Source organism: Vidua chalybeata, chromosome 6 (assembly GCF_026979565.1).
Source record: "Vidua chalybeata isolate OUT-0048 chromosome 6, bVidCha1 merged haplotype, whole genome shotgun sequence".
Lineage (NCBI taxonomy): Eukaryota > Metazoa > Chordata > Aves > Passeriformes > Viduidae > Vidua > Vidua chalybeata.
In genome coordinates this window covers 2,522,885-2,540,643 of record NC_071535.1, presented here as the reverse complement: position 1 = coordinate 2,540,643, position 17,759 = coordinate 2,522,885, and the positions used below count along the sequence as shown (strand labels likewise).

General features: G+C 56.8%; 1 protein-coding gene across 1 annotated transcript; it reads right to left on the bottom strand.

The window, feature by feature from the left end:
• Positions 1-1,160: 1,160 nt before the first annotated feature.
• Positions 1,161-5,889, bottom strand: PTGDR (prostaglandin D2 receptor). The gene is made up of 2 exons (XM_053944644.1): positions 5,002-5,889; positions 1,161-1,789 (listed from the first exon to the last, which is right to left on the bottom strand). The coding sequence occupies exons 1-2, from the start codon at positions 5,815-5,817 to the stop codon at positions 1,523-1,525; spliced, it is 1,083 nt and encodes a 360-aa protein (XP_053800619.1). The 5' UTR covers positions 5,818-5,889; the 3' UTR covers positions 1,161-1,522.
• Between the last annotated feature and the right edge of the window lie 11,870 nt (positions 5,890-17,759).

Genomic DNA, 17,759 nt, shown 5'->3' with positions numbered 1-17,759 from the left:
GATGCCCTGCACACCCAGAGTGCCCTCAGCTCATTTTAGTGCTGGATCCACGATCCTGGAAATGTTATCCCACCTCAGGGATCATTCTGTGATTCTACATCACCGAACACTCCCAGCCTGACCGTGCCTGCTCTGGCTGTCCCGAGTGGAGCACGGATGTTTGGGGGAGGAGATCCCGGTTTAGGGGGGACAACAGCAAAGTTTTCCAGGGCCGTTATCTCATCCGGCTGCGGTGGAATAGATCCCAGGAAAGCCACGGAGCAGGCTCTGAGCTGTTGACTCTGCAGCCCCACGTGAGCCATCTCCAAGTCAATACCATGCCAGTAACATGAAACCAATCCATGAACCAACCCTCATTTCCTTCTTTCTCCTCGGAAAACCTCGAGGAGTAGAACTGAGCTGGCAGCTCGCAGGTGCTTCCAAAACATCCCCAAACACAGCTCTGCCTTTTTCTCCAGCTGGGAGAAACAGCCAGAGCCAACCCCAGCAAGTCACCTCCAAAAAGCTCCAAGATGTTGTTCCTTCAAAAGCAGAATCTGTTTGACGCTGAGAGTAAACATCACGTGAGAGCAGGCAGGAACACGGCTGCACCTTGCAAGGCTTAGCTAAACAGAGGAGAGAAATACCCTCTGTCTCCTCAAAGGGCACTAAACAGTTGGTCATCGTGTAATTTTTTTGGCCTAAATGGTCACTTGAGGCAAAAATTAGATCCAGTTAATACCTGTGGTTGAGAGGAAATGGATCTTCCATTAAAATGATCGCTCTCTTGCACGCTCGCACCGAGAGCTTGTGCACGCCAGGCTCTGTGTTCTCTCAATTACTGCCCTCATTAAGGCTCAGGAAAGTCATAAATACTGAATTTAAATAATTACAGCAGAACAGGTACGGCTGAGGAACACAAATGCAACATCAGTGCTCGGAGTTTTCCAGAGAAGAGCGAGATAAGGGCGGACAAACCACAGCCCTGCCTTGGGAGTAGGGAAGATCCTGGGCAGGGGTGGAGGGTGTGCCAGGGAGGGATTCCACCTGCATCCAGCTCCTCCTCACGCCAGGGACTGCTGCTCGAATTTCTGAGTCCCTCCTGCCCCTCACCCAGTCTGGGGACATCCCAAACCCATTCCTTGGCATGGAATGGGATCGCGCACAGGCCGAGGCGATGAAACACTGAACCACTTTTATTCCATGGGGACGCACCTACACTTCTCCCTGTGCGTCCCCACTGCCCTGAACCACACTCCAAAGCCCTTCTGCCTTCCTGGAGCCGGGCTCTCCCCGCACCCTCCGCAGAGCGCCGCTGCTCGGAATATCCCCAAATCCCCGGGGATCCCAGATCCTCTCCGGGGCAAAACGCAGCCTGGGGAGGGGACAGAAACCCTTCACAGCGTCCCTCGCAGCGAGCTGGACGCTGTCCCCGCCTGCCACCGCCCTGTGCCGCCTCGGGATGCTCCAGGGCAGGGATGCGGGGCCGAAGGCTCGCTCCTCATCCTCGCCAGCAGCCGCCGGCTTCGCAGCGGCGCCGCGCTCAGGGGGTGCCGAGCCGCGGGGGATCTGTCCCGCGCCAGCCCGGGGGACAGAACTGGCCGTCACCAGCAGGGCTGGAGCCTTTCAGAGACGCTCTGCGGGAGCCGAGCCTGCGGCAGACCCGGCGCACGAAGCCGCGGAAGACGGAGGTGCGGAAGATGATGAAGACCCAGGGGTCCACGATGGAGTTGACGGAGAGGAAGCGCAGCGCGCTCAGGTCGGCGTTCTCGTTGAAATCGGCGGCAAAAGCCCCCATGTAGGCTCGGATCTGGCCAAAAGAAAAAAAAAAAATTAAAAATCCAGGAAATGGGAGAAAGGGAATTCAAGGAAATAGGGGGGAATTAGGGGAGGTCTTGCTATGGGGGAGGTAAAAATATTGCCAGGGCAGCAAAAGAGGTTTTTAACCTCTCAGTGTCGCCATGGATCGTATCAGGTGTGTTGTGGGTTGTGGGTCCAGCTGGGAGTGGGGCTGGATCATGGGTGGTCGTGGCTCAGGGATAGGGTGTTAGAGCTGGAAATGTGGTCGCAGTGACCAGGATTTTTTCATGGGTGAAGGAATCATCCAGCCTTGGCAGATGCTGCTCTGTCCCCAAGGCTGGGGCACCCCACTGGTGCTGATCCCCCTGCCATGGAAATTGGAGCTGGCATCCATTGGATAACTCAGCAGGGATTCATCCTGGGGTGGTCACAAAACCTGTAGGAGCCCAGCTGTGCCAGGGCTGCTGGTGGCTGATAGCTCACGGAATGCTGGTGACAGGAAGAGGATGTGGAAATTGTCACCAAAGGCAGTGGCAGCACCCGTGCACACCCCCCCACCCTGATTTTGGGGTAGCCCCGCCTGTGGCACCAGCACTGCCTGCAGAGGGGGATGGAAAGGTGGAACTGCAGGATCCGACCCAGGAATGGGGGACAAAGGGGACAGCGAGGGCTCCCTCCTGCCGGGGGTCTCCCATCCCTGGGGAAGAGGTGAGAGGATTTCAGGCCGTCATTCACTGGGGTTCACAGGGAGCTGGATCTGCCCAGCAGCTTTGGGACACGAGGGTGGGAATGGGGGGTTATTGAGGGGTCTGATAAGGGTGGGAATGGGGGGCTTTAAAGGGACTGATGGGGTGGGAATGGGGGGCTTTAAAGGGTCTGATAAGGGTGGGAATGGGGAGCTTTAAAGGGTCTGATGGGGTGGGAATGGGGGGTTATTGAGGGGTCTGATAAGGGTGGGAATAGGGGTCTTTAAAGGGACTGATAAGGGTGGGAATGGGGGGCTTTAAACGGTCTGATAGGAGTGGGAATGGGGGGCTTTAAAGGGTCTGATAAGGGTGGGAATGGGGGGCTTTAAAGGGTCTGATGGGGTGGGAATGGAAGGCTTTAAAGGGTCTGATGGGAGTGACAATGGAGGGCTTTAAAGGGTCTGATGGGAGTGGGAATAGGGGGTTTTGAAGGGTCTGATAAGGGTGGGAATAGGGGTCTTTAAAGGGTCTGATGTGGTGGGAATGGGGGGTTATTGAGGGGTCTGATAAGGGTGGGAATAGGGGTCTTTAAAGGGACTGATAAGGGTGGGAATGGGGGGCTTTAAAGGGTCTGATGGGAGTGGGAATGGGGAGCTTTAAAGGGTCTGATGGGAGTGGGAATAGGGGGTTTTGAAGGGTCTGATGTGGTGGGAATGAGGGGTTTTGAAGGTTCTGATGGGGTAGGAATGGGAAGTTTTGAAGGGTCTGATAGGGGTGGGAATAGGGGTCTTTAAAGGGTCTGATAGGGGTGGGAATAGGGGGCTTTAAAGGATCTGATAGGGGTGGGAATGGGGGGCTTTAAAGGGTCTGATAGGGATGGGAATGGGGGGCTTTAAAGGGTCTGATAGGGATGGGAATGGGGGGTTTTGAAGAGTCTGAATGGGGGGTGATTGAGGGGTCTGAGGCAATGAACTGACACCCCCCTCCCAAACCTTAAACCCCTCGGGGGCACCCTCAGAGGAACAGAGGGGTGGTGATGGGGTGGGGGTTATTCCAATGGTGCAAACTGGAATTTCCAAAGCAGCAAATTGACCCCTGGGATGGGGAGGGGACACTCAGGTGGGACTGAAATAATTACCTGACCCCTCCAACACCTCTGGGACAGAGTGGTGATGATGGGGGGGTTGTTTTAGGGGGTTAAAACAATGAACTGACCCTTGGGGATGTGGTGCTGGGATTGGGTATTCCAGGGAGGGAGGGGCAATGGAATGACCCTGCCCGGGACAGAGTGGGGTGAGGGGGTGGGTGGGAAAATATTTCAAGGAAATTTGAGCAATAAATCAACCCCAGGACAGGATGGTGGGGTTGTTGTGGTTATTCCAGGAGGATCAAACAATGAATTAATTCCCTCATCCCAGGATGGGTGTTGGACATTGTTCCATGGGGGTTAAAGCAATACTCAGATCCCTGGGATAGGGTGAGGGACACTCAGAAAGGGGACAAAGTAAATTTCTGACCCCTCCCCAGTACCTCTGGTACAGAGTCATGGTGCTGGGGGGTTATTCCATGAGGGTTAAAGGATAACCTTTAATTAAAATGTTACTTATTTATTATTAAATACATTTAATTTAGTTAATTAATTTAAATAAATCGAGGGCTGGGGATGTGGTGCTTGTGTCGAGGGTGGGCAACCTCCCAGAATGGGATAGTGGAGCCGGGGGGGGGACTTATTCCAAGGGGATTAAAGTAATAACGTGACCCTTGGAGAGGATCCTAGAGGGTGGCAGGGGTGGGTTACTCACAAGGGACTACAGCAATGATCCCCCCCTGCACCTCCAGGAGTGGGTGGTGGTTCCAGAGTTTATTCCAAGGGGCCTAAACACCCCCTGACCCCTGGCAGTGGGGGGTGGTGGTGGGGGGGGGGTTTCCAAGGAGATTTAGGCAATGACCTGGTCCCTGTGGGCAGAGTGGGGGAGGATTTAGAAGGAGGCAAAGTCTTGGCTCCTCGGAGCTGCTGGTGGTGTCAGGGTTTTTCCCAAAATCAGTGCTCTGACCTCTCCAGGACTGAGTGGTGCTGGTGGGGGCGGATATTCCAGGGTGCTTTAACAACGGCCTGACCCCCATGGACAGGATCAGGGACCATTCCAAGGGGGCCAAATCATCAATCCAACCTTCCTGTGAGGAGATGGTGCTAAGAAAGGATATTTTTCCAAACGGATTAATGCAACGACCAACCCTTGGGGCGTGGGGTGTGAGTATTTGAGGGGGGCCGAAGCAGCCACCCAGGCTCCCAGGAGCAGGGGCTGGTGGGGGGGATATTCCAGGGTGCCTGACCCCCATGGACAGGGTGGGGGGCTATTCCAAGGGGGCCAAATCATCAATCCAACCTCCCTGTGACAGGATGGCGCTGAGGAGAGGATATTCCCCGAGGGATTTCGTGCAACGACCGACCCCCGGCGAGGCACCCACGCAAGCACCCACACTCCCCAGGGGCAGGGGGATTTTCCCGGAGCCGGGGGGCGGTGGGATTACTCACGATGAGCGGCAGGGAGCAGACGGTGAAGAGGACGGTCATGAGCCCCAGCAGGACGAGGTGGTCGAGCTCCTCCATGCGCGGGGCGGCGGCGGGGGGCGCCCCGCGGCGGGGCTGCCGCCGGGCCATGCCGTACAGGTGCCGCATGCTGCTCACGTTGCACGCCACGATGGCCAGCACCAACAAGCCCATCAGGCTGGCGTAGAGCACGGGGAAGCCCAGCTGGCCCGGGCCACCGCCGGCCATCCGGATGAAGCACCACGTGCCCGGGCAGTACTGCATGGGCGCCCCGAAGCCCAGCAGGGGCAGGGCGCAGAACAGCGCGCACAGCCCGGCGGCCGCCGGCCCCAGCGTGGCACCCAGGCGGCGGGTCAGGTGCCGCCGGTAGAAGTAGGGGTGGCCCAGGGAGAGCCAGCACTCCAGAGCCATGGCCAGCAGCAGCAGCGTGGGGGCCAGCCCGAAGAAGGCCATGAGGAAGGCGAAGAGCTGGCAGAGCACCCCCGGCTGGTCCTCGCCGCGGCCCCCCGGCCCCAGCTCGCTCAGGCTGCGGTTGTAGGCGTAGGCTGCCAGCACGATGGGGCTGATCAGGCACTTGCCCAGCAGGTCGGTGACCGCCAGCGCGGTGACCAGCACGTAGAACGCCGACACCCGCGGCGGGCGGCCCCCGGGCGACCGGGACCGCCGGCGGTGCTGGCCCAGCAGCAGCAGCGCCAGGACGTTCCCCAAAAGGCCGGCGGCGAACAGCACCGAGCTGGGCACGGCCGACTGCCCACTCTCGATGTAGCGGCTGCTGCGGCAGCGGTAACCCTCGGTCTCCATCGGGAGCGCCCGCGCCGGGATGGGCTGCGGGGGATGCCCCGCTCCGCACCGGGGTGCGATGAATGTCCCCCCACGCCCCGGGCCGGGATAGAACCGAGAGAAGCCCGCGCCGCACGGGGGTGATGTCCCGCGGGATGCGATGCGATGGATCGCAGCGGGATGCGATGGATGGATCGCGCCTCACCGCGCCGCGGCTGCCGGTGGCGACTGTCCCGGCGGGGCGGGTGGCCCCCGCCGCGGAGAGAGGGAGGCGGGAGGAGGAGGAGGAGGAGGAGGAGGAGGAGGTGCAGTGCAACCGGGCACGGCCCCTGGGACAGCCCCTTCTCGCCTGCCGGCCCGCCCCGGCCGTCGGAGCTCGGCTGCGGGGCGGGGGGGGGTTGCGCTGCTCCCCCGGGAGAACCGAGGCTCCCGGCAAGAGGGAGGGGAAGGGGCCGGGGGTGAGTGCCGGGGGTGAGGGTGGGGGACTCTGGGATGAGACACTGGAGGGGAGAGAGCTGGAGCTGAGCCCCTCGGGGGTGGGGGGTGCCGGGAAGGGGACAGGGCTGAGCCCCGGGGGGGGGTTAGGGGTGGGGGAGTTGAGTCCAAGCACGGTAGGGGGGGTTACGGGACAGGGACTGAGCCCCTGGAGGGGTGACAGGGCCGAGGGCTGGGGCTGAGCCCCTGTGGGGACAGGGAAGGGAGCTGGGGCTGATTCCCTGCGGGTGTCGCAGGACAGAAGCCAGCTCCGTGCGGTGGAAAGTGTCCCTGCCCGCGGCAGGAGGGTGGGAACGGGACGATCTTTCAGATCCCTTCCAACCCAAACAATTCCGGGATTTTAGGATGTGATTCAACCTGAGCAGGTGCCACATCTACCTGCAGCCCATCCCACAGGTGTGCCGTGTGCTGGTGACCCCCCCAGGCCCTGGCAGTGCTCCTCTGTCCCACCAGCAAACTCCGGGAGAAGCCCCCAGAGCTCCTTCCAGGAAAAGCAGTTCTGACCGCAGCACCACGGCTGCAAAAAACACACACAGCGGCTTGCAGGGTGCATGTGATGATGAATAAGCACGAAACCGTGCCTGTCTGCTTTCAGACCACTTTTTGCTACTCTGGATGAGTGTACCCGAAGCACAGGGAAGTATCAAGATGACAGCAGGAGCGGGAAAGGTTTGAGGGGCCAGACATCAGCATGGCAGGTTTTAGTGGTGGGCTGTAGTTCTTGTAGCTGGTGATTCCTCCAGCAGTGAGGGCAGGGACTGTTTGTGGCAGTGCAAGGGAAAGTCCTAGGTCCGGAAGAAATCAAGATAAAACTCGTTGCAGCTCAGCTCTCACCCACGGTTGGTGTTGGAGTGCTGCCCTCATTAGGTCTGAGCGTGAACCCAAAGGCTGCTTCCTGCCTGGGGCCCCGGGGGAGAGGAAATTCAGCCTGCCCTGGGAAGCAATCCGAATGATAGCCTCCAAAATAGCCCCTGGAAAACACCCAGTGCCTTCCTTAGCTGACCCTGCACTGCTGTCAGCTCCCTGCAGGAATCCCAGCAGCAGGGAATGGGGGAAGGAAGATGTGATGGGATCCCTCAGCTTTTCCCCAGGATGAAGATTGGGAAGGAGAGCCCAGCACCTCTGGAGAGCTGATTTACCAGGAGCACAATGCCTGTCCTGATCCCTGGAGCAATTGGTGCCAGTCCTGCTGTGATGCTGCAAATGCCAGGGAGGATGCACTGGCACAGGGTGCTCAGAGCAGCTGTGGGATCCCTGGAAGTGTCCAAGGCCAGGCTGGACAGGGCTTGGAGCACCTGGGATAGTGGAAGGTGTCCCTGCCATGGCAGGGGTGGGAACTGGGTGGGCTGTGGGATCCCTTCCAGCCCAAACCGTTGTGGGGTTCTGTGACGATCCCAGCGACGGGATCAGCTGCCGGCTGAGCCGTGACCCCGCACACTCCCATGTCTGCTCTGATGGGGAAGAGTCTGCAGCCCTGGGCTAGCTCCCCCACCTCGGGAAAGTCCCTTCACAGCCACCAGAAGGCCAAGTTCAGCGGCAGTTCAATGCTTGGCAAGAGGAGGAGGAAGAAATGTGACAAAACCCAGCCCCTTCTGGAGGTGGGTGCTGCCCCCGGTTGCACCAGCTGTGGCTGGAAACCCCGAAGGATCAGGGGGTGCTGCTGCTCCTGACCTTGCACTGCTCCATGGGGAAACTCTGGGGTGGAGGAGGGACTTTTTGGGACCACCTGACCGTGGCTCTGATGCTCTGGGAGCAGGCACAGGAGGAACCCACGTGGTGCAGGTGTGGCTGGGGGTGTCAGAGCAGGTGGGCAGGGGATGATTTCACCTGGTCTGGATTCCTTCCCCTGCTGCTGGAGGATCTGATGCTGAGGATGGCCAACCACGGTGCCTGTTGGAGCCCTGGATGCTGAGAATTTTAGACTTTTTCTCTTCAAAGGCACAGACCCCCAACAGAACACTGCATTTGACCTGAGGCCGTGGAGAAGCTTCCAAAACGGAATGGCAGAACTGGGATTGTGGGGGTGGAGTTTGGATAGAAGTGTGTGATGTCACAGGGTGGGAAACTCAGAGTTTAAGGGTTTAGAATACAGGAATAGACATAAAGCAAGATGGAGGTTTTAGGGTGGAGGCTGCTCCTCCTTCTCCTTCTTCTCCATGGGTTTGGGTGATTTTGTGTAATTGGATAAAAAAGTCCCCATTGCAGGCACGGGTGGTTGGTGATTGGGTTAAAAGTGAAAATAATTGAGGTGTCATTTCTTAATGGGACAGTTTATCCTTACAAGGCCTTGTAGAGAGAGTTTAAGGGTTTAGAATACAGTAATAGATATAAAGCAAGATGGAGGTTTTAGGGTGGAGGCTGCTCCTTCTTCTTGCTCTCTTGAGGGTCTGTGCCTTTTAACACAGAAAGTCAAAAATTCTCAGCATCCAGGGTTCCAACAAGGGCCCATCCTTCTCTGTGGAGAGGGATGGATCCCTCGAGCCAGGCTCGGGGCTGGGATAAGTGTCCAGCCAGGAATGTAACCACAGACTCACCTCCCTCCTCCATCTCCGCTGGGAGAGAACCCGGCGTGGGCAGCCAGGTTGCATCAAATCCCCAATTAGCTCTTCCTTGGGTTCATTTGCATGAATTGCAGCTATTAGAGGAGGGGAAAATTATTTGGAGAAAGTCTCATCACCACGGATGACGAATCTCCGCCGTTCGTCACGCTTCCGACGTGACCCTCTTCTGGCTGGTCACATTCCTGCTGGAGAGGAGGGGGGGGAAATAAAAAAACCAGAATAAAAACAACCCGAAGCGGAAGAAAAAGCAGCCGCAAAACCCAGAGACAAATGAGGAGCTGGAAAAACTTGAAGCATCCATAAGGAATTTTAGTTGTTTGTTTTGGTTTGGTTTTTTTCCCCAAAAACTTTTGTTGAGTCCCTACAGCTTGTCCTTGCCAGATTTTGGTGAGGAGCGCCTGCTCTGCTGCTGTGCCGAGTTTTTTTCCCAAGCCTGGCTTTTCCCAAAGAGCCGCGTCCGCCTGCCCTTTGTCAGGAGCACGGGATTTTCTTCCTGCAGCTCAGCGCTCCCTTTGGAAGTGTTTGTCCTGGTGGCTGAAAACCCTGACTTAGAGCCGAGGAGGGGTTTGGAGGGATGCGCCGAGGCTTTGGCAGCTCCTGCTGGACATTCCCTGGTGGAGCAAACCGGGCTGGGAGGGTCCAGCGGGGAAAAGCCTCTTCCTTGCCCGGGAGCGCTGGGTCGCCTCTGCCTGGTGCTTCCAGAGCCATCCCAGCCTCGCTCCCCTTCCTGGGGACCCTGCTGCCCTCCCCGGGGTCCTTTCCCACTTGTTCCCAGCTCTGCTTCCCCCAGACTGAACAGGATTTCAGCCTTTCACTCTCCCCAGCCGGCGGGATTTGGGCATTCGCAGCTCCCGGGCGTGGGCAGGAGGTGCCGCCCTTGCCAAAAGGATGCACTGAGAGCTTGGGGTGGCACCCAGGGATTGAGCACAAGGATGGGGAACCCTCAGGTGGGGATACCCCGGGCTTTTTCATTCCTTAGAACAGTTTTGGGTTTTTTTTTTTAGTTTGTTGGAGGTTTTTTTTTTTTTTTTTCTCTTTCTTTTTATTTTGGTTTTTTTGTTTGTTTGTTTGTTTTTTTATTTTGTGGGTTTTTTTTTTTTTTTTTTGTTTTTCGTTTGTATTTTTTCGGTTTCTTTGGGGTCGTTTTCTTTGTTTGGGCTTTTTTTGGCTCTTTTTTGGTTTTGTTTTGTAGGGGGGGTTTGTTTGTTTCTTTGAGTTTTTTTCGATTTTTTTGTTTTTTGAGGGTTTTTTGGTTTTGGTTTTGTTTTTTGAGGTTTCTTTATTTGTTTGGGGTTTTTTGCTCTTTGTTGCTTTGTTTTGTTGGGGGGGTTTTGTTTGTTTGTTTGTTTGTTTTGGGGGGGTGTTTTGAGTTTTATCTTGGGGTTTTTGGCTGGGTTTTTTTGTTTTTGTTTTTTTTTTGTTTGTTTGGGTTTTTTTGTGGTTGGGTTTTTTTTTTTTGTTTGTTTGGTTTTTTTGGTTTTTTTTGTTGTTTTGTTTTTTGTTTGTTTGTTTGTTTTCTGGGAAGATGCACCGAGCATCTTCGACACGCCCAAACCCCCCCCCGACTTAAATCAACAAATGCAGCCAGCGCTGCTCCCCGCGTCCCCCCATCCTGACTGTGGCACTGTCGCTTCGGGAATGCAACAGCCCCGCTCTGAGTCAGCGGCTGCAATCCCGCCGATTGCTTCCAGCTGCGGGCTCGTCCCGCAGGAGGAGGATAAAAACCCCGGGAAGTTGGGAATTGTGTCCCAGGACACACAGGAAAGCGAGGGGAAGGAAAGCAGGGAGGAGATGGAGCAACGCTGCGCCGTGAATTGCACAAGGCCGGGCCGGGGCTTGTCCCGGCCGGGGGATGACCGGAAAGGAGAAGGAGGAAAGTGGTTTTTGGGCTCGGTGGCGTTTCCAGCACAACCGAGGGCGAGTCACGGGGAGGGATCCGGACAGGAGGGGGTCTGGGAGCAGGGTGGGAACTCGGGAGGGAGGGATCAGCCCTGGGATGGGGGGGGCTGAAGGGGGGGGAGGGAGGGAGAAAGGGAAGGAAAGGAGAGGAAATGAAAAAGAAAAGGAAAATGGGGAAGGAAAAAGGAGAGGAAATGAAAAGGGAAAGGAAAAAGGAGAGGAAAGGAAAAAGAAAAAGAAAAGGGGGGAAGGAAAGGAAAAAGGGGGGAAAGGAAAGGAAAAACGAGAGAAAAGTAAAAAGGGGAAGGAAAGGAAAAAGGAAAGGAAAAAGGGGGGAAAGGGAAGGAAAAAGGAGAAGAAAGGAAATAAAAAGTAAAGGGAAAAGGAAAAAGAAAAGAAAAAAGAAAAGGAAAAAGAAAAGGAAAAAGGGGGAGGAAAGGAAAAGGAAAAAGGGGGAGGAAAGGAAAAGGAAAAAGGGAAAGGAAAGGAAAGAAAAAGTAAAGGAAAAAGGAGAGGAAAGGAAAGGAAAAAGAAAAGGAAAAATAAAAGGAAAAATAAAAGGAAAAAGGGGGAGGAAAGGAAAAGGAAAAAGGGGGAGGAAAGGAAAAGGAAAAAGGGGGAGGAAAGGAAAGGAAAGGAAAAAGAAAAGAAAGGAAAGGAAAGGGAAAGGAAAGGGAAAGGAAAGGAAAGGAAAAGGAAAGGAGAAGGGAGAAGGGAAGTTCCGGGAAGCAGGCACCTGTCCGGGGCCCGGAGCGTGCCCGGGCTGGGTGGGTGCAGCTCTGATCAGCTCCTGGGTCCCGGCTGTGCCACCCCTGGGTGTCTGAGGGGTGTGGGGGCGACTTGTGCCTGAGCAGGGACCACCGGGGGGCACAGCGAGGGGTCCCGCCGGGGGTGGGGGGGCTGTCCGTGGGTCCGTGTGTCCCACGGGTCCGTGTGTCCCACGGGTGCGTGCGGCGTGTCCCGCTGCGGGCGGCAGGCGGCGGCAGCGGCCGGGATTGTCGGGATCACCGGGATTGCCGGGATCACCGGGATTACCAGGAGCGGCCCCGCTCCCCGCCCCTCTCCGCTCCTTCTCCTCCCCTCCATCCCCGCAGCCGTGCCCGGCGCTCCCCGGCTGGTCCCACCGAAAGTGCTGCCCCCAGCATCAGAGGGACGTGGAGCTGCTGGAGCAAATCCAGAGGAACCACGGAGCTGCTCCAAGGGCTGGAGCCAGGCTGGGAGAGCTGGGAATGTTCAACTGGAGAGGAGAAGGCTCCAGGGAGAGCTCAGAGCCCCTTGCAAGGTCTAAAGGGGCTCCAAGGGGGCTGGAGAGGGACTGGGGACAAGGGATGGAGGGACAGGACCCAGGGAATGGCTCCCACTGCCAGAGGGCAGGGATGGATGGGAGATGGGGAATTGGGAATTCCTGGCTGTGAGGGTGGGCAGGCCCTGGCACAGGGTGCCCCTGGATGTGTCCCAGGCCAGGCTGGACAGGGCTTGGAGCCACCTGGGATAGTGGGAGCTGTCCCTGCCCATGGCAGGGGTTGGAATGGGGTGATTCTTAAGGTCCCTTTCAACCCAGACCCATCCTTCCTTCTCTCCATCCTTTTCCCCCCCTCTATCTCTGTCTCTTTTTTTCCTTCATGAGCAGCCCATATTTTTGAATCTCAGTTTAAGGGGAGAAGAATCCTGAACTAAAAAACCAAAATAAAATCTCAGGGAACATAACAATAATTAAATCCAAGCGGGCTGGCTCCTTGCTTTAGGCATGGAAAGGTTGCGAACCCCGCAGCTGTAATTTCTCTATAATTTCCATCCCTCTGGATGTCCGTGCGTCCCCGGAGCTCCCCTGTGGGAGCACAGCCTCTCCCGAGGGCTGGGCTGGGTGGGGCAGGCAGCTCCCAGATGTGCTGCCCATGTGTCCCGCGATTCCCCATTGAATTTCCAGCTACCCCAAGCCCTTCTGTCCCCATTTAGCCGGATCGCTCAGCCCTAAAATCCCTTTTAGCCTGAAACGCCGCCGGGGCTGCATCCGTCTTCAATTGAAAGAACAAATCCTCCCGGCCGCAGCCGCAGCCGCAGCCGCAGCGGGTCCTGCCGGGGCTCGGTGACCTCGGCGCTGCTTTTGGGGCACAGCGGATGCAGGGGACACGTGTCGGGGGGGGGGAATAACCTCTTCACCCAGGGACAAAGGCTGGCAGCGGCGATGGAGCCGGGGAAATGTGGCTGGAAGCGGATTTGCTCCCAGAAGCTGTCAGGGGGAGACAAAGGCAGGAAGGAGATAAATGCAGGGAACGAGGCTAATTGCTGGGATTAGTCACCCCCGAGCCCTCGGGGGCTGCAGGGGTCAGGGCTGGAGGCCCCAGGAGGTTAGGCGAGGAGAGATGAGCTGGAAAGAGGTTTTGGGGCGAGACTTGGATTTGTTAGAGCTGAATCCCAGCTCTGATGGTGGCTCCCAGGGCAAGCTGAGGGATCCCAGCTTCCCCGGGAGCTGGTCTAGGGGAAGGTGTCCCTGCCCACGAAAATAGATGGGATTTAAGGTCCTTTCCAAGCCAAAACATCCTGGGATTCCCTGTCCACTTCCAGCTGGGGAGAAGCTGGGCAGATTCCAGGGGCGCCTAATCCATGCAACAAATAAAGCCTAATTCTGCAGCAAGCTCTTGATTCGGGGTATAAACACCCGAGGAAGGGTCTCAAAGCTGCAGCAGCTCAGCCCAGCACGTGCTGGGGGTCAGAGCCCTGGGATGGGACAGGATCAGACCCGTGTTGGGGAGGTTTAGGTTGGATATGAGGAAAATTTTTTTCCCCCAGAGGTTGCTGGCACTGCCCAGGCTGCCCAGGGAATGGGCACAGCCCCGAGGCTGCCAGAGCTCCAGGAGAGTTTGGACACCACTCCCAGGGGTGCCCAGGGTGGGATTGTTGGGCAGTCTGGGCAGGGCCAGGAGCTCTGGATGATCCCTGTGGGTCCCTTCCAGCTCAGGGAATTCTGTGGTTCTGCTCCGATTCTGTGCTCTGGAGAGTGATGGGGACAGGCAATGTGTGTCTGCTGTGCTTTGTGCTGCAGGGACAAACACGAGACTCCCTGGAGACACCCCTGATTTTATCTCTGCTCTGAACCCTGATTTTATCTCTGCTCTGAACCCTGATTTTATCTCTGCTCTGAACCCTGATTTTATCTCTGCTCTGAACCCGCTCCCTCCTGACAGATGCTCCAGCACAAACCCATCCGGGCTGCTCTGCCTGCAGATGCAATCCCCTCTGCCAGGGAATTTGCTGGAGCCTGGAGCAAATAAGGAGCTGGTGGCTAATCTTGGGGAGCAGGAATCAGTCAGTGTCAGGCAGGGCTGGGAGCTCCCTGCGAGCTCTGTGCCGGGGGCTCGCAGGGCTCCTCGCGCTCATCCGGCAGCTGCTGGAGTAAAAACAGCTCTGCAGCAATATTTAGAGAGAGGAAGGAAGGAAGGAAGGAGAGCCCCAGAGATTAAAAAAAAAAAAAACCAAAACCTTTTCTTTATCTTTATGTCTTAAAATGCACTGTAAAACCTGGAGTGTTTCTTTCTGGGCTCAGATGTCTCAGAAAGTTTTTCCATCCTGTGAGTCTTCAGCTCCTCGGGGTGCTGGGAGATCCGAGCTCCACTTTCCAGCTGAGAGGATTCAGCAGCTTCATCCTGGGATCCCAGAATGGTTTGGGTTGGAAGGGACCTTAAATCTCATCCCATTCCAGCCCCCTGCTACAGGCAGGGACAACTTCCACTAGGCCTGGTTGCTCTGAGCCTCATCCAACTTGGTTTTCCTCCTCTCCATGCACTGAATCCTTTTCCCACATTTCTGCTCCAGCCAAGGTGCCAAGAAACCCTCTTTTTATAAAAACCTTGTTTTCCCATGGTGTGCTGCACCCCATAATTCCAACTCTCCATGAGGAAAACCTCTCTCCCACAACACCTGTGATGTCCTGAGCTGAAAGATCCGTGGCTGGGTCACAAGTGGGAAATCACCTGCAGCATGGGTGGCTGCCCTTGAGCAAATCCTGGATCCATTGGGAATTGTGTCCATCCCTGGATCCATTGGGAATTGTGTCCATCCCTGGATCCATTGGGAATTGTGTCCCTGCAGCGGGCCAGGGCGAGGAGGTGCTGAGTCATGAGGCGAAGCTGAGTCAAGGAATTGAGAGCAAAAATTAATGGGAAGTGTTCCCAAAAATGGAGATGTGGAGAGCTGGGTGCTGTGCTGGGGGGGGGGGACCTGCCCTGCTGTCAGCTCCCTCAGGCTGCTCCCAGGAAAGGAAACAGCCCCAGGGAAGGCAGGGAGATGGAGAAGTCCCTCAGGATGGCCTGAAGGGATGCAGTGCCACCCCACAGAAGGGGGACAGCCACCCAGAGAGTCCCCCTTTGTCCTTGGCACAGCTCAGAGCTTGCTCCTGCTGCTGGAAAGCGAGGCACCAGCTGATGGCTCCTGAGGGTTGGGCTCAAACCCAGGGCTGTGCTCACCTTCCTGGGCCAGGGGGCAGCTGATGGGGTCTGGTTTTGTTCTGTCTGGTTTTACAGAGCCTCAGAAATGCTGCTGTCACGTTTGGCTGGTATTATCCAGCAGATTCCAGTTGTTACAGATGGAGGAATTTTCTTTCTAGCATTCCATGGAAAGAGAGGGCAACCAAGTGGGGGTCAGGCTCTGCTCCCCGGGAACAGGGACAGCCTCAAGTTGTGCCAGGGGAGGTTTAGATTGGATATTGAGAAAAGTTCTTCACAAACAAGGTTTGTCCAGCCCTGGCACAGCTGCCCAGAGCAGTGGTGGATTCCCCATCCTGGAGGGATTTAAAAGCTGTGTGGATGTGGCACTTGGGGACAGGGGTCAGTGGTGGCCTTGGCAGTGCTGGATGATCTTAGAGGGCTTTTCCAACCTAAACCATTCCATGACTCTATAAGGGAGGTCCCCTGAGACTTCTCTTTTTCTTAGGACATGAGGCCAAACCCCTTGTTGGTGCTGCTCCCGGGAGCTCAGGGGTGCACAGCCCTCTCCCTGTGAGAGCCCTTCCCTGCAGGAACCACAGGGATGTGCAAGGCACGGCTTCATGGCCCTTCCTGCCAAATCCCCTGACCTTGAGCAGGGGGAGAAACGCTCCAAGGCCTTTATTGCAGTGACCCACTAACCCAGCTGGCAACGGGACACTGCTGACCCAGCCCGGGCTGAATCCCTGCTCTTATCCCAGCCCTGCTTCCCTGCAAACATCCCAAAGCACCGAGCGGCCCCGGTGCATCCTGCGAGCCTTTGCTGCGTGCTGCACCCCCCCCCAAAAAAAAAAATCCAAACCACGGGCCACGCTCCCATCCCCGGGAATCACGCTTCCTTTCCCGCCTGCCCCGGGAGAGGTGCGCGTTTCCTGCTGCTGCCCTTATCTCTGCCGGCTGCGGGGGATCAGCAATTCCAGCCTGCCAGGCTCGCGGGGGGAGGCTGCCGGGATTTCCTGCCTCAGCAGCCTCGGAGCCAGGGATTCCTCTGCTTTTCCTGCTCCTTGCTGGGAGCCCAGGGGAAGGTGAGCCTTCAGCAGGACGGGGAGGTGCCGACCCGCCCAGCAGCCACATCTGGCAGGAGTGTCACCAGGGGCTCGTCCTGGTTTTCCCAGTTTAGCACAGGGAGTTGGGAGCGTCTGCTGGGTCGGGACAGATCCATCCTCAGCCCCATCCCGGATCTTCCCCCGTTTCCATAATGTCAGCACATCTGTTTCTGCCCAAAATGCCTCCCAGGAAATGGCTCTGGATTGTTTTTATGCCCAAGCTGAAAGAAGGGATGGACCCTGCAGCCAGAGGCTCTGCCGAGGCACATGGAAGTGATTACAGGGTCCCTGTGCCACCTCCCTTCCCAGCACAGGGTGTGGACGAGCTCAGCCTGTCCCTGTCCCCATCCATATCCTGTCCCCAGCCTCATCCTTGTCCCCATCCCCACCTTCATCCTCATCCCTATCCCCAATCCCATATGCATCCCAAAACCTATTCCTATGCCCATCCACATCCCCATGCTTGCCCCTTTCCTCACCTTCCTCTTCATTCTCTATTTCCCATCCTCATCCATATCCCCATCCCCATCCTTGTCTCCATCTTTATCCCTGTTCCTGTCCTCATCCCTGTTCCTGTCCCCATCCCAATGTTCATCCCTGTCTCTGTCCCATTCCCATTTGCCCATCCTCATCCCTGACCCCATCCACATCATGATCCCCATCCTTATCCTCATCCCCTTTCTTGTCTCCATCCTCTTCCTCACCCCAATCCCTGTTCCCATCCCCTCTAAGGCTCCCAGCTTCTCCCAAAGCCCCAGGGATGCCCATGCCAGCAGGGCTCTGCTCCCAAGGCCAGGACAGGACTCCAGCTCTCCCCAGCTGCCCCTTTTTTTTTTTAGCTGACTGGTGCCAGTCTGGCTCAGGGAGTTGGGGAAATTCACTTTTTAGCATCCTAAGGACTGCAGGAAGCCTGGCAGCTCCTCCTTCCCTGTCCAGAGGATTCTCAGGGCCCGTGGTTTGGATTTTCAATAGCCCCCAAAGATCTCATGGAGCAGCAAGGCTTCCCTCCCTCACTTCCTGCCCCCTCTGCCCACTGCCACCTCCGAGGTGCCACCAAATGCCACCATTCCCCATGGGAGTGGCATCCCAGCCGGGATCTCACCAGGCAGAGGAGCTGCTGGCCCCCTGCAGCTCCCAGTTTCCCTGGAGAGCCATGGAGGTGTTTGAGCTTCAAAGAAAAGCCACATTTTGGCACGGGAAGCTCCTCACAGGCTGCGGATCGTGTCCAGCTGGCCTGGACCCCGCTCAAAGTCCTAATGGTTTTCCATGGCCAGGCAAATGACTCCTTCCAGGGGCTGGAGCCAGCCAGCTGCCTGCAGCCAAGGGGCAGTGGCTTCTCCAGATGTGGCCCCGGCAGCGACACTCCCTGGGACAGCCAGACTTCCAAACCAGCTCAATCCCAGCACCAGTGGGAGCTGCTTTCCAGGGTGAGCAGGATGCGGTGGATTGCACTCTGCTAGGACGGAGGGGACAGGGGCCAC

Excerpts from the sequence above, each read along its gene's own strand:
- PTGDR (XM_053944644.1), bottom strand. The coding sequence starts at position 5,817 with ATGGAGACCGAGGGTTACCGCTGCCGCAGCAGCCGCTACATCGAGAGT. Across the intron at positions 1,790-5,001 it reads TCTGCTCCCTGCCGCTCATC|ATCCGAGCCTACATGGGGGC; the intron begins GTGAGTAATCCC and ends TCTTTTGGCCAG.